At 33.5% G+C, this 11,914-nt stretch overlaps 1 protein-coding gene and 1 pseudogene across 2 annotated transcripts; both read left to right on the forward strand.

The window, feature by feature from the left end:
* The first annotated feature begins 9 nt into the window (after nucleotides 1-9).
* On the forward strand, nucleotides 10-1,444 carry LOC143538021 (WEB family protein At3g51220-like). Its single transcript, XM_077031662.1, has 2 exons — nucleotides 10-438; nucleotides 909-1,444. Exons 1-2 carry the CDS (start codon nucleotides 301-303, stop codon nucleotides 1,344-1,346), a joined length of 576 nt encoding a protein of 191 aa, XP_076887777.1. The 5' UTR covers nucleotides 10-300; the 3' UTR covers nucleotides 1,347-1,444.
* Nucleotides 1,445-2,835: 1,391 nt separating this feature from the next.
* Nucleotides 2,836-5,940, forward strand: LOC143538084 (endoglucanase 24-like; annotated as a pseudogene). The gene is made up of 6 exons (XR_013136191.1): nucleotides 2,836-3,061; nucleotides 3,440-3,723; nucleotides 4,359-4,796; nucleotides 4,886-5,112; nucleotides 5,349-5,514; nucleotides 5,608-5,940. The product of XR_013136191.1 is annotated as an endoglucanase 24-like (transcript).
* The last annotated feature ends 5,974 nt before the right edge of the window (nucleotides 5,941-11,914 follow it).

The following is an 11,914-nucleotide window of genomic DNA, read 5'->3' on the forward strand; positions in this document are numbered from 1 at the left end:
TCGATGAATTATAACTTAGTTATTGCCGTAAACATCTAACACACTATCATATAAATAAATGATTAAAAAGAATAAGATGGTGCAACCACCAAAACAATAAACATCAACTTCAATTAACAGAATTCTAGTGAAGTGGAAGCCAAGAAATGTACATAATTATATCTATTTTCTCTCTTATAAATCATTCATGCACATCTACATTTATTTCACCAAATTAACTCCTTGCAGCGTCTGTTCTTGTTGCATGCATGTGGTTTTAGAGTCTTAATTAATCTTTTCAAACTTGATTTTGAGAAGGAGATGGAGGCCGAAGGTTTGGTCGTCAACGGAAGGGTCGAAATTGATACACGACAACCGTTTAAGTCTGTGAAAGAGGCTGTTATGCTATTTGGAGAAAAAGTTTTAGTAGGCGAGGTTTACGCGCATAAGCTCAAAGAGGTGATGTTGCTCTCATTAAACTTTTTCTCAAAAAGATTTTTTATAGCCTAATAATCTACTCTTATATCTACCTAACCTGTTTATTACGGGATTTGAACTCAGACACCATTGCACCAAATGCGGGTTGGTTCTTAAAAGCATAAATGAGTTTGAGCATTTATGATTTTGATATGTTAGTTAAAAAATATATAAAAACATTTTAAAAGCTAAGGCGTGATTTTTTTTATGATATTGAATAAATCTCTTTTTGGCTTTCTACTTTTTAAGTACATTCATTTTGTCATTAAACATCATGATATTGATAGGCCATATTATGCTAACAAATATATTAAGTTTAACAAAAGATGCATTTTAGAATTTAGACATTGTTCTTTTTTTTAATTAAATGAATATAGGTATAATATCATGGAAAAAACTATATATGCCATTTGCTACCGATACATTGATGCATATACGTTGTATATTGATAGATGGAGAGCAAAGAAAGGGAAAACAACCAACATGAAAATGCATTTGGCCTTGAAGAGAAGAAACAAACCATCGAAAGTTCGAAGGAAGAGAAAACCCGAATGGCACACTATCTTATGTCGCTTAAACAACAACTTGAAGAGACAAAATCGGAACTCAACCAATTAAGGTCGGCAAGAGGACCCTATCCGTGTAGTTACACGCCCTCCGATCCCGAGACAGAAGAGATCAAATTTATGGAGAATCCAAAACCAGAAGAAGATAATTTGTTCGAACTTAAAAAAGACATTTCAGACAAGTTTCAAACTCCACCAACCAAAGTGATTGTTGAAGTACCAAAGATACAAGAGAGAAGCCCTCCATCCTTCAAGATCAAGAAGGCTAAAAAGAAAACTTTAATTCCATTACTCAGTGGGATTTTCTCAAAAAGTAAAGGGTAATCAAGAAATAATCAATTTTTCAGAGAGTTTTTAAATTTACCTAAACACGAGTTTTATTTAAAACTTGGAATATCAGTATGACTCCATTCAGTTTGTTTTGTTTTATGTTGTAATTTGGCAGCCTTGTTTCAAGAAAACTATGGAGCTTGAAAAATGAAATGAGTTAAAGCACGCCAAACGTGCTATATTTTGTTTATCATTATTCATTAATAACAAGGTGTTAAAAATGTCTCTCTCAAAATGATAAGGAGTTCAAAGTTATGGTTTGTTTATTCCCCCCTTAAAACAATCAACTTTACATTTTTTACATCTCCATTTTCAAACACTCTTCTATATTTAATAAAAATCTATAAATTGATAATAAATAAAATTCATAAAAATAAATAGATCCATTACATAAAACATTTTATATAAAAAAAACAAAAATCTAGGTTGTTACACTTTGTCGTCTTAATCCATTTGTTTTTTTTAATGTAGTACTTTCAATAATTATCATTTATTAGTTAATTTCTACATCAACAATAACGTTATATTAATATACTGAAAGTTCACTTGCATGCATTGGATTGTCGCCTAATAATTATATGTTTGAAAATCACATCAGTAATAAGAAATTAATGAAGAATTATGAATCAAACTGTTCTCATTAACATTTACAAATTTTCATTTGTCATATCGTTACAACAAGAAGTTGTAAAATTGTCATTACAATCAAACCAACCAAAGAAACAAAAGTAGACTCATAGCCGCACATTAAGAGACATGCAATATGTTTATCAGTGTGTGTTATTTTGGTGTTTTGTAATCGGACCAGCTGAATCATTACACTGGATCAATAGTTATACCGGATTATAAAATTTATTTATTTAATTTTTTACATAACCTTATTTTATTGATCTGTTTAGTATAGATTTTATGCTCTATATTTTGTTACTATCATAAATATATATCAAAAGATAAATTAGTTTGACATTTTATTTTAAATTAGCTATGAGTCAAGTCGAGCCATGCCTTTGAATTATATTTTTAAAGCTCGAGCTCAGCTCGTAAATAACTTTTTAAGCTCGAGTTTTGCTCAATCTTGGCTCGCAATCCTACTCAGGGTCGATAAATGAAGCTCGGGTTTGGACTCATTTGTTACACAAACTTATAATACGAATGGATTGTCTTGTTTACACCCTATCAACGCCACCCGGCTTTTAAAACCAGTTTGTCCAGTGAACCAGTAAGACGACCAAACTGATGGTTGTCGTCATAAAAATGAAAAACATTGTTTGTTTGTTTGTTTCTACAAGGAGTTAGAATATCCGTTAATATATATAACTCTTTTAGATTTTCTTCAACACTTGTCTCTCTTTGGATTCGTTCCAAACATCTCTTTGTCTATGTTGACAAATGGAACAACTTCCCGGCAACTAAAGATCCTACAACTTAACCTTCATCTACTAATATGTTCACCAAATTAAACAACCTATAGATTAATCCACTCATGGAAACTAAAACCAAATCAACTTCTGATTCTAGTGAGTGGCATGTATGGCTGTTAGTCGCGGGGATGGTTGTTCTCGTTGCCGGAGCTGCCTTCGTAACTATATGGAAAAACTTCCACAAGCTTCAAAACAATGTTCATTGGATTCGAAGGCCACCCGATGGTGTTATACCCAAATACCGCGATGCTCTTCGCATATCTACTCAATTCTTCGATGTTCAAAAATGTAAACTTCGGTTTTTGAATTACTAATAAACCGTTTGGCTTGTGTTTTCCATTTCATTTTTTACAATTCTGCTATGTGAGCTTGAAAGTTTTGAGCCGAAAATTATTTTTTTTTTCCAAAATAATGAATTTCGGCATAAATCATTTTGTTAAATATAACTAATTAATTGATTATTATACATGCAAGCTAAAATATTTGAGTTACATATTTATTAAATTCTGATAAACTAGTTAAAATAAAATTAAGATGAAAATTTATAAATCGTTTTTATTAGATGCAAAACCATTACAAAATTAAACATAAAACCAAACGGTCAGTTTTTGTTTCAGTTTCACGCACACCCCTAATATTGTTGCTATGATGTTTATGAATTTGCAGCCGGGTAACTGGAGAATAATCGGATCGCATGGAGAGGAGATTCGGGGTTAGAAGACGGAAAAGATGAAAACTTGGATCTATCCAAAGGGTTGTATGATGCCGGAGATCACATGAAGTTTGGTTTCCCGATGGCTTTCACGGCCACCATTCTGGCATGGTCAATTCTGGAATATGGTCAACATATGGAAGCAGTTAATGAGCTTAAACATGCTCAAGAATCACTCAGATGGATCACTGATTATCTCGTTAATGCTCATCCTTCTGATAACGTCCTCTACATCCAGGTTAAATAATCAATTCATTTATTTATTGCATTATACGTCAAACGTATTAAAGTATTGTTGAATAATATTTTCTATGTCGCATTAGAGCTTGTAAATGAACCGAATGTTCAATTGAATTAATCGACGGGGACTTCGTTTATATGCTAATTTATATATTTAGCAATCCAACGAACACATACAAAATGTTTTTTACTTAATTAAACGAACGATCATGAACATATATACACTCATGAACATTAGTTTAATTATGTGTGTTCATCTACGTGCTTTACATTTGGTTTGTTTATGTTTGTTTTTTCACGTACGTTTGTTAATGTTCGTCTTATATATTTATTGAAATTTATTTATGAGTTGTTAAACATATTAATTGATCCCGTCAACCCAATTAAATGTTAGAGCCAAAAAACCTTGAAATGGTCATTTAGGTTCGTATAGAATATTAGCGAACGGACATAAAGTAACACCAGATCATTTTCTTAACGACCGGACATGAACAAGAAAGTATGTCCATTTAAGTGTTTGTTCATTTGTTAGAATAAAACTAAACAAGCAATTAGAAAAGGCCTCATTCCTGTTCATCCGATTCGTTTATAGTCTTCCACTATATGAACCGAATTCTCGGGTAATCTTCTCAGGTGGGTGATCCAGAAACCGACCACAAATGCTGGGAACGACCCGAAACTTCAACCGAAAAAAGACCAGCAATCCAAGTGAACACCACACATCCAGGCTCCGACGTTGCATCTGAGACCGCAGCAGCGATGGCCGCAGCATCTCTAGTTTTCAAGAACCAGGACCCCGGTTATTCCAAACTGCTTCTTGATCATGCACAAGTACTGTTTGAATTCGCTAATAATTATCCAGGAATTTATAGTAAAAGCATCCCAAATATACAAGATTACTACAAGTCTTCTGGATTTGTAGATGAACTATTATGGGCAGCATCATGGCTCTATCACGCCACAGTAGACAGTTATTACATTGATTATGTAACCGTAATGCATGGAAATGCGTTCGCTAATTGGGGTAACCCAACATGGTTTTCTTGGGACGATAAGTTAGCCGGGATACAGGTAATTTCAAAAGAACAAAGTTTACATTGAAAGAGAAGCCAAACGAGCAACAACCTTTTGTAACATACTGGTTTTTATTGTCCATTTAGGTGTTATTATCAAGAGTGAATTTCTTGGGCATGGACACAAAGATATCGATCGTAGAAAATATGAACCTTCAAATGTACCGGAGAACTGCCGAGGCTCTTATTTGCACGATATTATTGCCACCACCAACGGAAAAGAAAACTAATGGCAAGTTTTCAAGCTCAAATTCTAACGAAAACAGTATAATCCATAGTAAAAATTTGGATTTTAATAGTCCATACTTTAATCCGTTGGTAGAAATAATTCATATTTAGAATATGATAAGGGTAAGTTCTAATTTTCACTTTAGTTGTTAAGTGTCATTCCAATGTATTGGAGAAGTAGAAGATGTGTGTCGAATTTTTCTTGTATTAGAATGTTATAATTGTTTCGAAATAAAATAAACGAAAACTAGGGGCATATAGAGCTACTTGTCCGTCTACCGTCACAAGGAAAGTGTCATTGAAATCGATTAACTTATTGCAGGTGGTCTAATATGGGTGAACGAGTGGGACTCGTTACAATACACCATTGGAAACGCATTCCTGTTAGTCGTTATAGTGACTACATGTTCAAATCCAACACCCCATACTTATATTGCAATGGGAAATTATATGAGCCGATGGACCTTCGTGAATTCGCTGTTTCACAGGTATCATGATCATTAAACTTATATCCAAAGCTTTTAACATAATAAAGCAATAGATCATGTTAAATACAAGACTTGTATCATGTGTATATACAGGCTGATTATGTGTTGGGAAATAACCTGATGAACATGAGCTACCTAGTCGGCTATGGGCTTAACTACCCTCAATATGTGCATCATCGTGGTGCATCAATACCCGTTGATGCGAATACAAGTTGTCACGATGGTTTCAAGTGGCTTTACTCGACAAAACCTAATCCTAACCTAGCAATTGGGGCAGTCGTTGGTGGACCGTTCCTCAATGACACATACAACGACTCACGAAACAACTCAATGCAAGGCGAACCAACGACGTACAATAGCGCCTTCTTTGTTGGCCTTTTATCAGGATTAGTTACTTCATCTTCTGTGTTTCAGTCTTTCATATGATACTACTAGTTTGATACATTTAGGATGGCTTTTTGTAGTGTTAGTTTGTGTACATATATATTATCGACCAGGGTTACATTAATGTGGTATATTCCATATTGTACAAATTAACTACATGTCACTATTTAAGTATCTTTTGACCTTCAATATAAATATTATTTATTTTCTTTTTAAAAGGTTTGTATTACTCATTTGAGTCATTAGAATATATATTGTCCCTTTTGTTATTGAAAGCAAAATAATAAAAAAAAAATGTAAGAAAAAAATAAAACGGCACACTTGATAGAAGTATCTATCTAATATCTTTTTTTTTTCATTTTTTTAGCAATTAAATGATAAAAAAAATTGATAAAACATTGAAACATATAATTTACACAATATTTTTCCAAGGGTGACACCACCGCATGAGAAAAATAGAAAAAAGTTCCAAGAATTACAATGTTTTTCTTCAAAAAAACATTGTATAAATCCGAAGAAAAAGAAAGAATTCGATGTCGACGATCAATCAATCCGGTTCGGTTGGTTGCATGATAGTACTTTCATCCCATGATGGCCATGAGGGACAAAAAATCTTGTTCTTGACAAGGAATGGTTAACCCCATTTCATGGTTGAACCCAAACTCTTCCGCAGCTCGTTGTAACAAGCTTTGGAAGCACTTGTTATGTAGCCATGATATGGGTAAAACGTACCGGCTTCTTGCTTCTCCAATGTATACAACAAAGTGTCCTTTAGGAACGTCGGTTGGGTATTCGTTTTCTTCTCTGTAGTTTGAACCTTTCTTGATGAAATTCTTGAGACCCATTATGGTTAATTTGTTTTATGTAAGTATGAAAATGAAAGGAAAAAAAAGGTGGCGGTGGCGGCGGCTGTTGTGGTGGTGGTGATATTAGAGGAAAAAGAGGTGGTGATGTTTGTGGTGGTGGTGATTAGATGGAGGGTTTTATAGTGAGGGTTGAGGGGCAAATGCATGTGGAGGGTGCATGAAGGTGGTAAACAAGAAGGCGTGATTGTATACCACTTTGGGTTAGCCCTACCATGCTACCTATGTCTAGGACACCATGACCCATTGGACCTACTTCCATTTATGTCTCGATGTAATATATATTAATAAAGTATGCAAGTACGTTTGTTACCTATCCATTAATAGCCATCATCCATTTTAAATTATTAATCACATGTTAATTACTTGGTGAGTGTCATATGCCAAAATCAGAAAAAAGTTTGAAATTCAAATTTGTAACCAAAAGGGTCTTAAATTAAGAAAACATTCATAGATCTATGTTTGAAGTTACAAATTTAGAGTACACGAGGCTTGAAATCATCAACATCGACAGATCTAAAGAGAACAATGGTGAGGTTGTGGCGGCTACGTTGGTGGCAATTGTCTGGATGGTAGTGGCGGGTGAAGGTGGCTACGCTCGTGTAGGATTAAGGGACACATAAGATAGATTAAGATAAGAACTTGTACAATATATGTCTTTATGTTTTGCAAACCCTAAGAGTTCTAGATTCCAAGAGTACCCTCCATGTACAAACGCATAGGATTCAATTGGTGGAGCCAAAACTTAAGTAGAAATGGAGGTACAAAAAGTGGCCTTTATTCACCTAATCCATATTTGGTCATTGACTTTTGGAAGTAGGTTGGCTTTTGACTTTTCTTTTAACCTCATGTTAGCTAAGTTTTATGTTTGTATTTTCTTAAAAGGTCTGCAATATGCTTGTATATGCGGACGCGTAGACATAAGTCTTCAAATACAGTTTGTTTGTTTGTTTTTAAAGACTTAGAAAGTGATTTTATGGTCTTAAAAAATAAACTAATATCCAACTTCTTCGCACCGTACCAACACCCATTGTCCACCACCACCTTCACCACCCATCGTCGGCCACCGCCGCCACCACCCACACCACCACCACCACCACCACCACCCACGATTCTCCACCACCAACGTTCACCACCTACCACCACCCACTATCACACTTCGTACATCACCACCACCCACTACCACACTTCGTACACAATCACCAATTATTTTAGCAGTCTATAGACGTTAACAAACAAACAATCTTCTTCTTACAGACTACAGAGTTTGGTCAACATATTTTTCTACATATGTCTGCAGACGTGGTCTATAGACTGCAAACATTTTACTTTTGAAAAAATAAACACCTTAGTAACACAATCATATGCAAACTTAACAGCCTTGCTTTTATACATGTATGTTCAAACAACTTCGTTTATGATTAGATAACTTAAGATTATTTTATTTTATTTTGATGATTTAGAGAATATAACTTAATAGTATATAGATTGTTATGAAAGCATAAAATAATTTAAGAAAATTACATAATCTTCTGATAATTACTTTATAAGTTGTATTTTCTTATATACTTAGCATCCTAATTATTACTGTCAGTATTATTCACATGTTGACTGGAATATGGACATCTGAATCGAACAACACAATACAAAATACAAAAGCAGAAATATGTATGATACAATATATTTAAGACATCATTGTCGTTTTAAATGGGGGTGGGGTTACTGCGGTATGGCTTAAATATGTTGACAAGTTAGGTTCCATGAGTTGGTACTTGATTGGTTAGATGAACTAGAAAATCTTGTGGGTGCAATAAGAAATTTAGAGTAACATGTTTGAACATTTGAACATGTTTAATTGAATAGGTCAATTCATTTAGTCAAAATTGGTCGACTAGCTAGCTATCCCGTTTAATATATTCATTACGACCCTCCAACTCATTTTAACATGTTTATAACTTGATTATAGCTAGTTTACATGTTATATATAGGCCGTGCTCGGGCTCATCGATTCAATACGCCAACCTAACACGATTAACAAAAGCAATACTTTATTGGCTCATTGTTTCGTTGAATCCAAGCACATTCTACATATTTATTCACGTCAAAGACATCAACCATAACACATACACATTTAAAGTCAAGAAACCCAAGTACAATATCTAAACGGGTTGTAAACAACTTGTGGACCCACCCATGTCATTAGTCATAATGGTGCAATCCTGAGTTGCTTATCCAAAATGCAAATTTAAACATCAGCAGATTTGGATGATCCCATGTTCCATAATTGAGGATGGACACATCAGTACAGCCGATGGTTGATATAGACGCATTTGTCATTAAATGATAATATGATATAGGTAGGGCTAACTAATTAATTAAGTGATCTCCTACTCAATAATGCATGGCCTTTAAGCTACTTTCACATGGAAATGTCACAAGGACAATCAAGGACATGACTGCTTGAAATCAATCTTACGAGAAAAAAAATAGCGTAAAAGTACAAGTTAATTAACTAACCACCTTTATCGCTATAACGACTCTCTGTGTGTCACATGTGCAAAGAGCACATACATACACGAGTACACGACACAGTATTGAAGCACAAGAAGAAAACCCTTTTTAAGAGGAAACTTAGCACAATTTCTTAAAGAATAAACATTCGGTAAGTAACATCATGTGTTGAAAAGTAAAATTGATGGAAATAATAAATCAACTAACAATGGGAAGACTATCGGAACGCTTCTAAGTCAGAATCGGGGCTCAGGATTAACTGAAGGAATTTGTGTTTGAGAGTCACACAAACATGTGTAATTAGTTAAGACATGTTTTTCTAACTACAAACAAACTGAAGTTATGTATGTTTTGAGTTGGGCGGTTTCCATCTCTTTCGATTAATCTATCTAATCAACTCAAATTCTATCAATAAATCAAGTAACATGCATTACAAATTGGAAGTTGACTATAGTTTTAGTGATTATTTAAAATTAAAGCGAAATACAATAATATTTTAAGCGTAAAATGTGCTAGATTATTCTCCGCTACTCAAAGCAGAAGCAAAAAACTAATCAATTACAATAAAAGGATATACTTGATGTGAAGATTGGTACATTTCTAAAGGTAAATTGATGTTTTCAGCCATTGTGGTTTATATCCCATAGTTTAAAATGAAACTTTTGGACGAATAAACCTCGTGATTTTGATTGCAGTTTTAACCCCTTAGACTAAACTCAATCAAAAACATAAACAAATTTAAATGTTGGGGGACAAAAAGGCAGCATAGTAGTATACTGTATACTCACATATTGTTATATATGAAACATGCACACTGTATGCGACGAGATCACAATGAGAACTCGGTGCGTATTGAATTATATAAAACTTTACATTTGGGGGAAAAAAGCTTAAGTTCAAGGGTTAATTGCAATAATTTAGGATTTGAAGCATAATTTGATATAAAAAGACAAAATTATGATCAATTTAACCAAAAAAATAAAAATAAAAAATCGGCTTGGAAGAACTGTTCACTCAAACTTGTAAATGTTATTATTAAAATTATACACGCGAGAATATGAGATTTACTTTATATATTACATCTTTTGTTATGCCGCCATCAGGCTTTTAGCCTAGTAGTTAAGGGGTTTTCTCGTAAGAGTCTCGTCTTGTGGTTTGTCAGCGTTCAATCTTGACCTGGAGAATTTTGGACTAGAGGTTTAGCTATTAATGTAAGTACGAACGGGTACAACATCTATAATATACAAGAAATAAAAACAGATAGACAGATAGATGATTTTGGACTTGATATACCCGATGAATCTAGCTAGAATTTATTAACGTGAGACGTCTAATTGCTGTCGCAGATCTAGAGACAAAAGATTGGATTCCAATTTTGTGGTGGTACTTAAATTGGGCTGGGCTGGGCCGTAGTGTACAACTATTTTGAAATATAACACGACTGCAATCACATGGGCTGCTGGGGCTTCACCTTCTAGCCTTTTTAAATGAGTTGTTTATTTGATTTTTTTTATGTTGATATGCATACAATTATTCAAATTATGAAAAAAAATAATAATAATGGTTTTCGAATAATAATAATAATAATAATAAACTAGGCAGGAACTCGGTCGGTATAGTTTCAGTTGGTTACAGTATCGGTTTGTACCATATTAAAAACCTGTTGGACTTTGTGTGTAATTTAGGGTATCTATTTGACCGGTGTTTTTTTTCTGGGTTGAACTGAAGCATAAACAATAAAAACAAACACCTGTAATATGGTATAAAATAACTTGTTAAAAAATAATATAGTGAAAAAAAAGGGTTAAAAGGGTGTTGGAGTGAGACCAAATGCAGAAGAAGAAGCATGGTTTGTATAGGGCTTGTGAGACAACTTGTGAGCCCACATTACTGTAGCTCTCATCACTGAATCCAGATCACATCTATCAGTTTCTTGTTGGATACTTAATGCTATCCTATTTACATCTACTGGTTTTAACAAGTTTTTCTTTTTCATTCAAATGAGTATTATTAGAAAACTTATTTATCCAAAAGAGTGTTGCCTTTAAATCATTAAATAAATAAGATTGTTTAAAATAAGGCTGATTCGTTCATTTTTTATGAACTTAAAATATAGGTCTTTTTCTAAATAAATTTTATTTATTTAATCAAATTTTGAAGTTAACTGAATTAGTAATAATGAATGTTTGATATAAGTGACAGATTCCTTTAGAACACAAGCACGTTATTTATAAGAGTTGGCTCTGGCAAAAACGGTCTCAATGGTTAAAGTATCACAAGTAACACGTGTTTGAACAATAATTATACTAAATTAACATCTCTTAGCACATGCGGTATAATTAACGATGGATTTGCGATTTTATTAACACGTACAGAGTATGCGATAAAATTTATTATTAGTAACACACATAGTGAAATCCTCACAAGCCCGAGCTCACCTTAGCTTCAACTCGACTCCTTTAACTTAAGAGAGATCGAGATCTAGCTCGATTTATTAATTTATTTATTAATCTGTAGTTAAAGTTACTTCATAGAAAATATAAAAATATATTACTTAAAAGTTAGTCTATAAACCTATAGCAACTATGACTATATAATAAGTCATTCATGTTATTAACTCTTTAAACAAGCAAACCAAATCA

This window comes from Bidens hawaiensis, unplaced genomic scaffold (assembly GCF_021521415.1).
Source record: "Bidens hawaiensis isolate Kalapana, Puna unplaced genomic scaffold, B.hawaiensis_p1.1 tig00011466_1, whole genome shotgun sequence".
Lineage (NCBI taxonomy): Eukaryota > Viridiplantae > Streptophyta > Magnoliopsida > Asterales > Asteraceae > Bidens > Bidens hawaiensis.

Coding starts and splice junctions, on each gene's coding strand:
- LOC143538021 (XM_077031662.1), top strand. CDS start 301: ATGGAGGCCGAAGGTTTGGTCGTCAACGGAAGGGTCGAAATTGATACA. Junction 439..908: donor ACGCGCATAAGCTCAAAGAG/GTGATGTTGCTC, acceptor GTATATTGATAG/ATGGAGAGCAAAGAAAGGGA.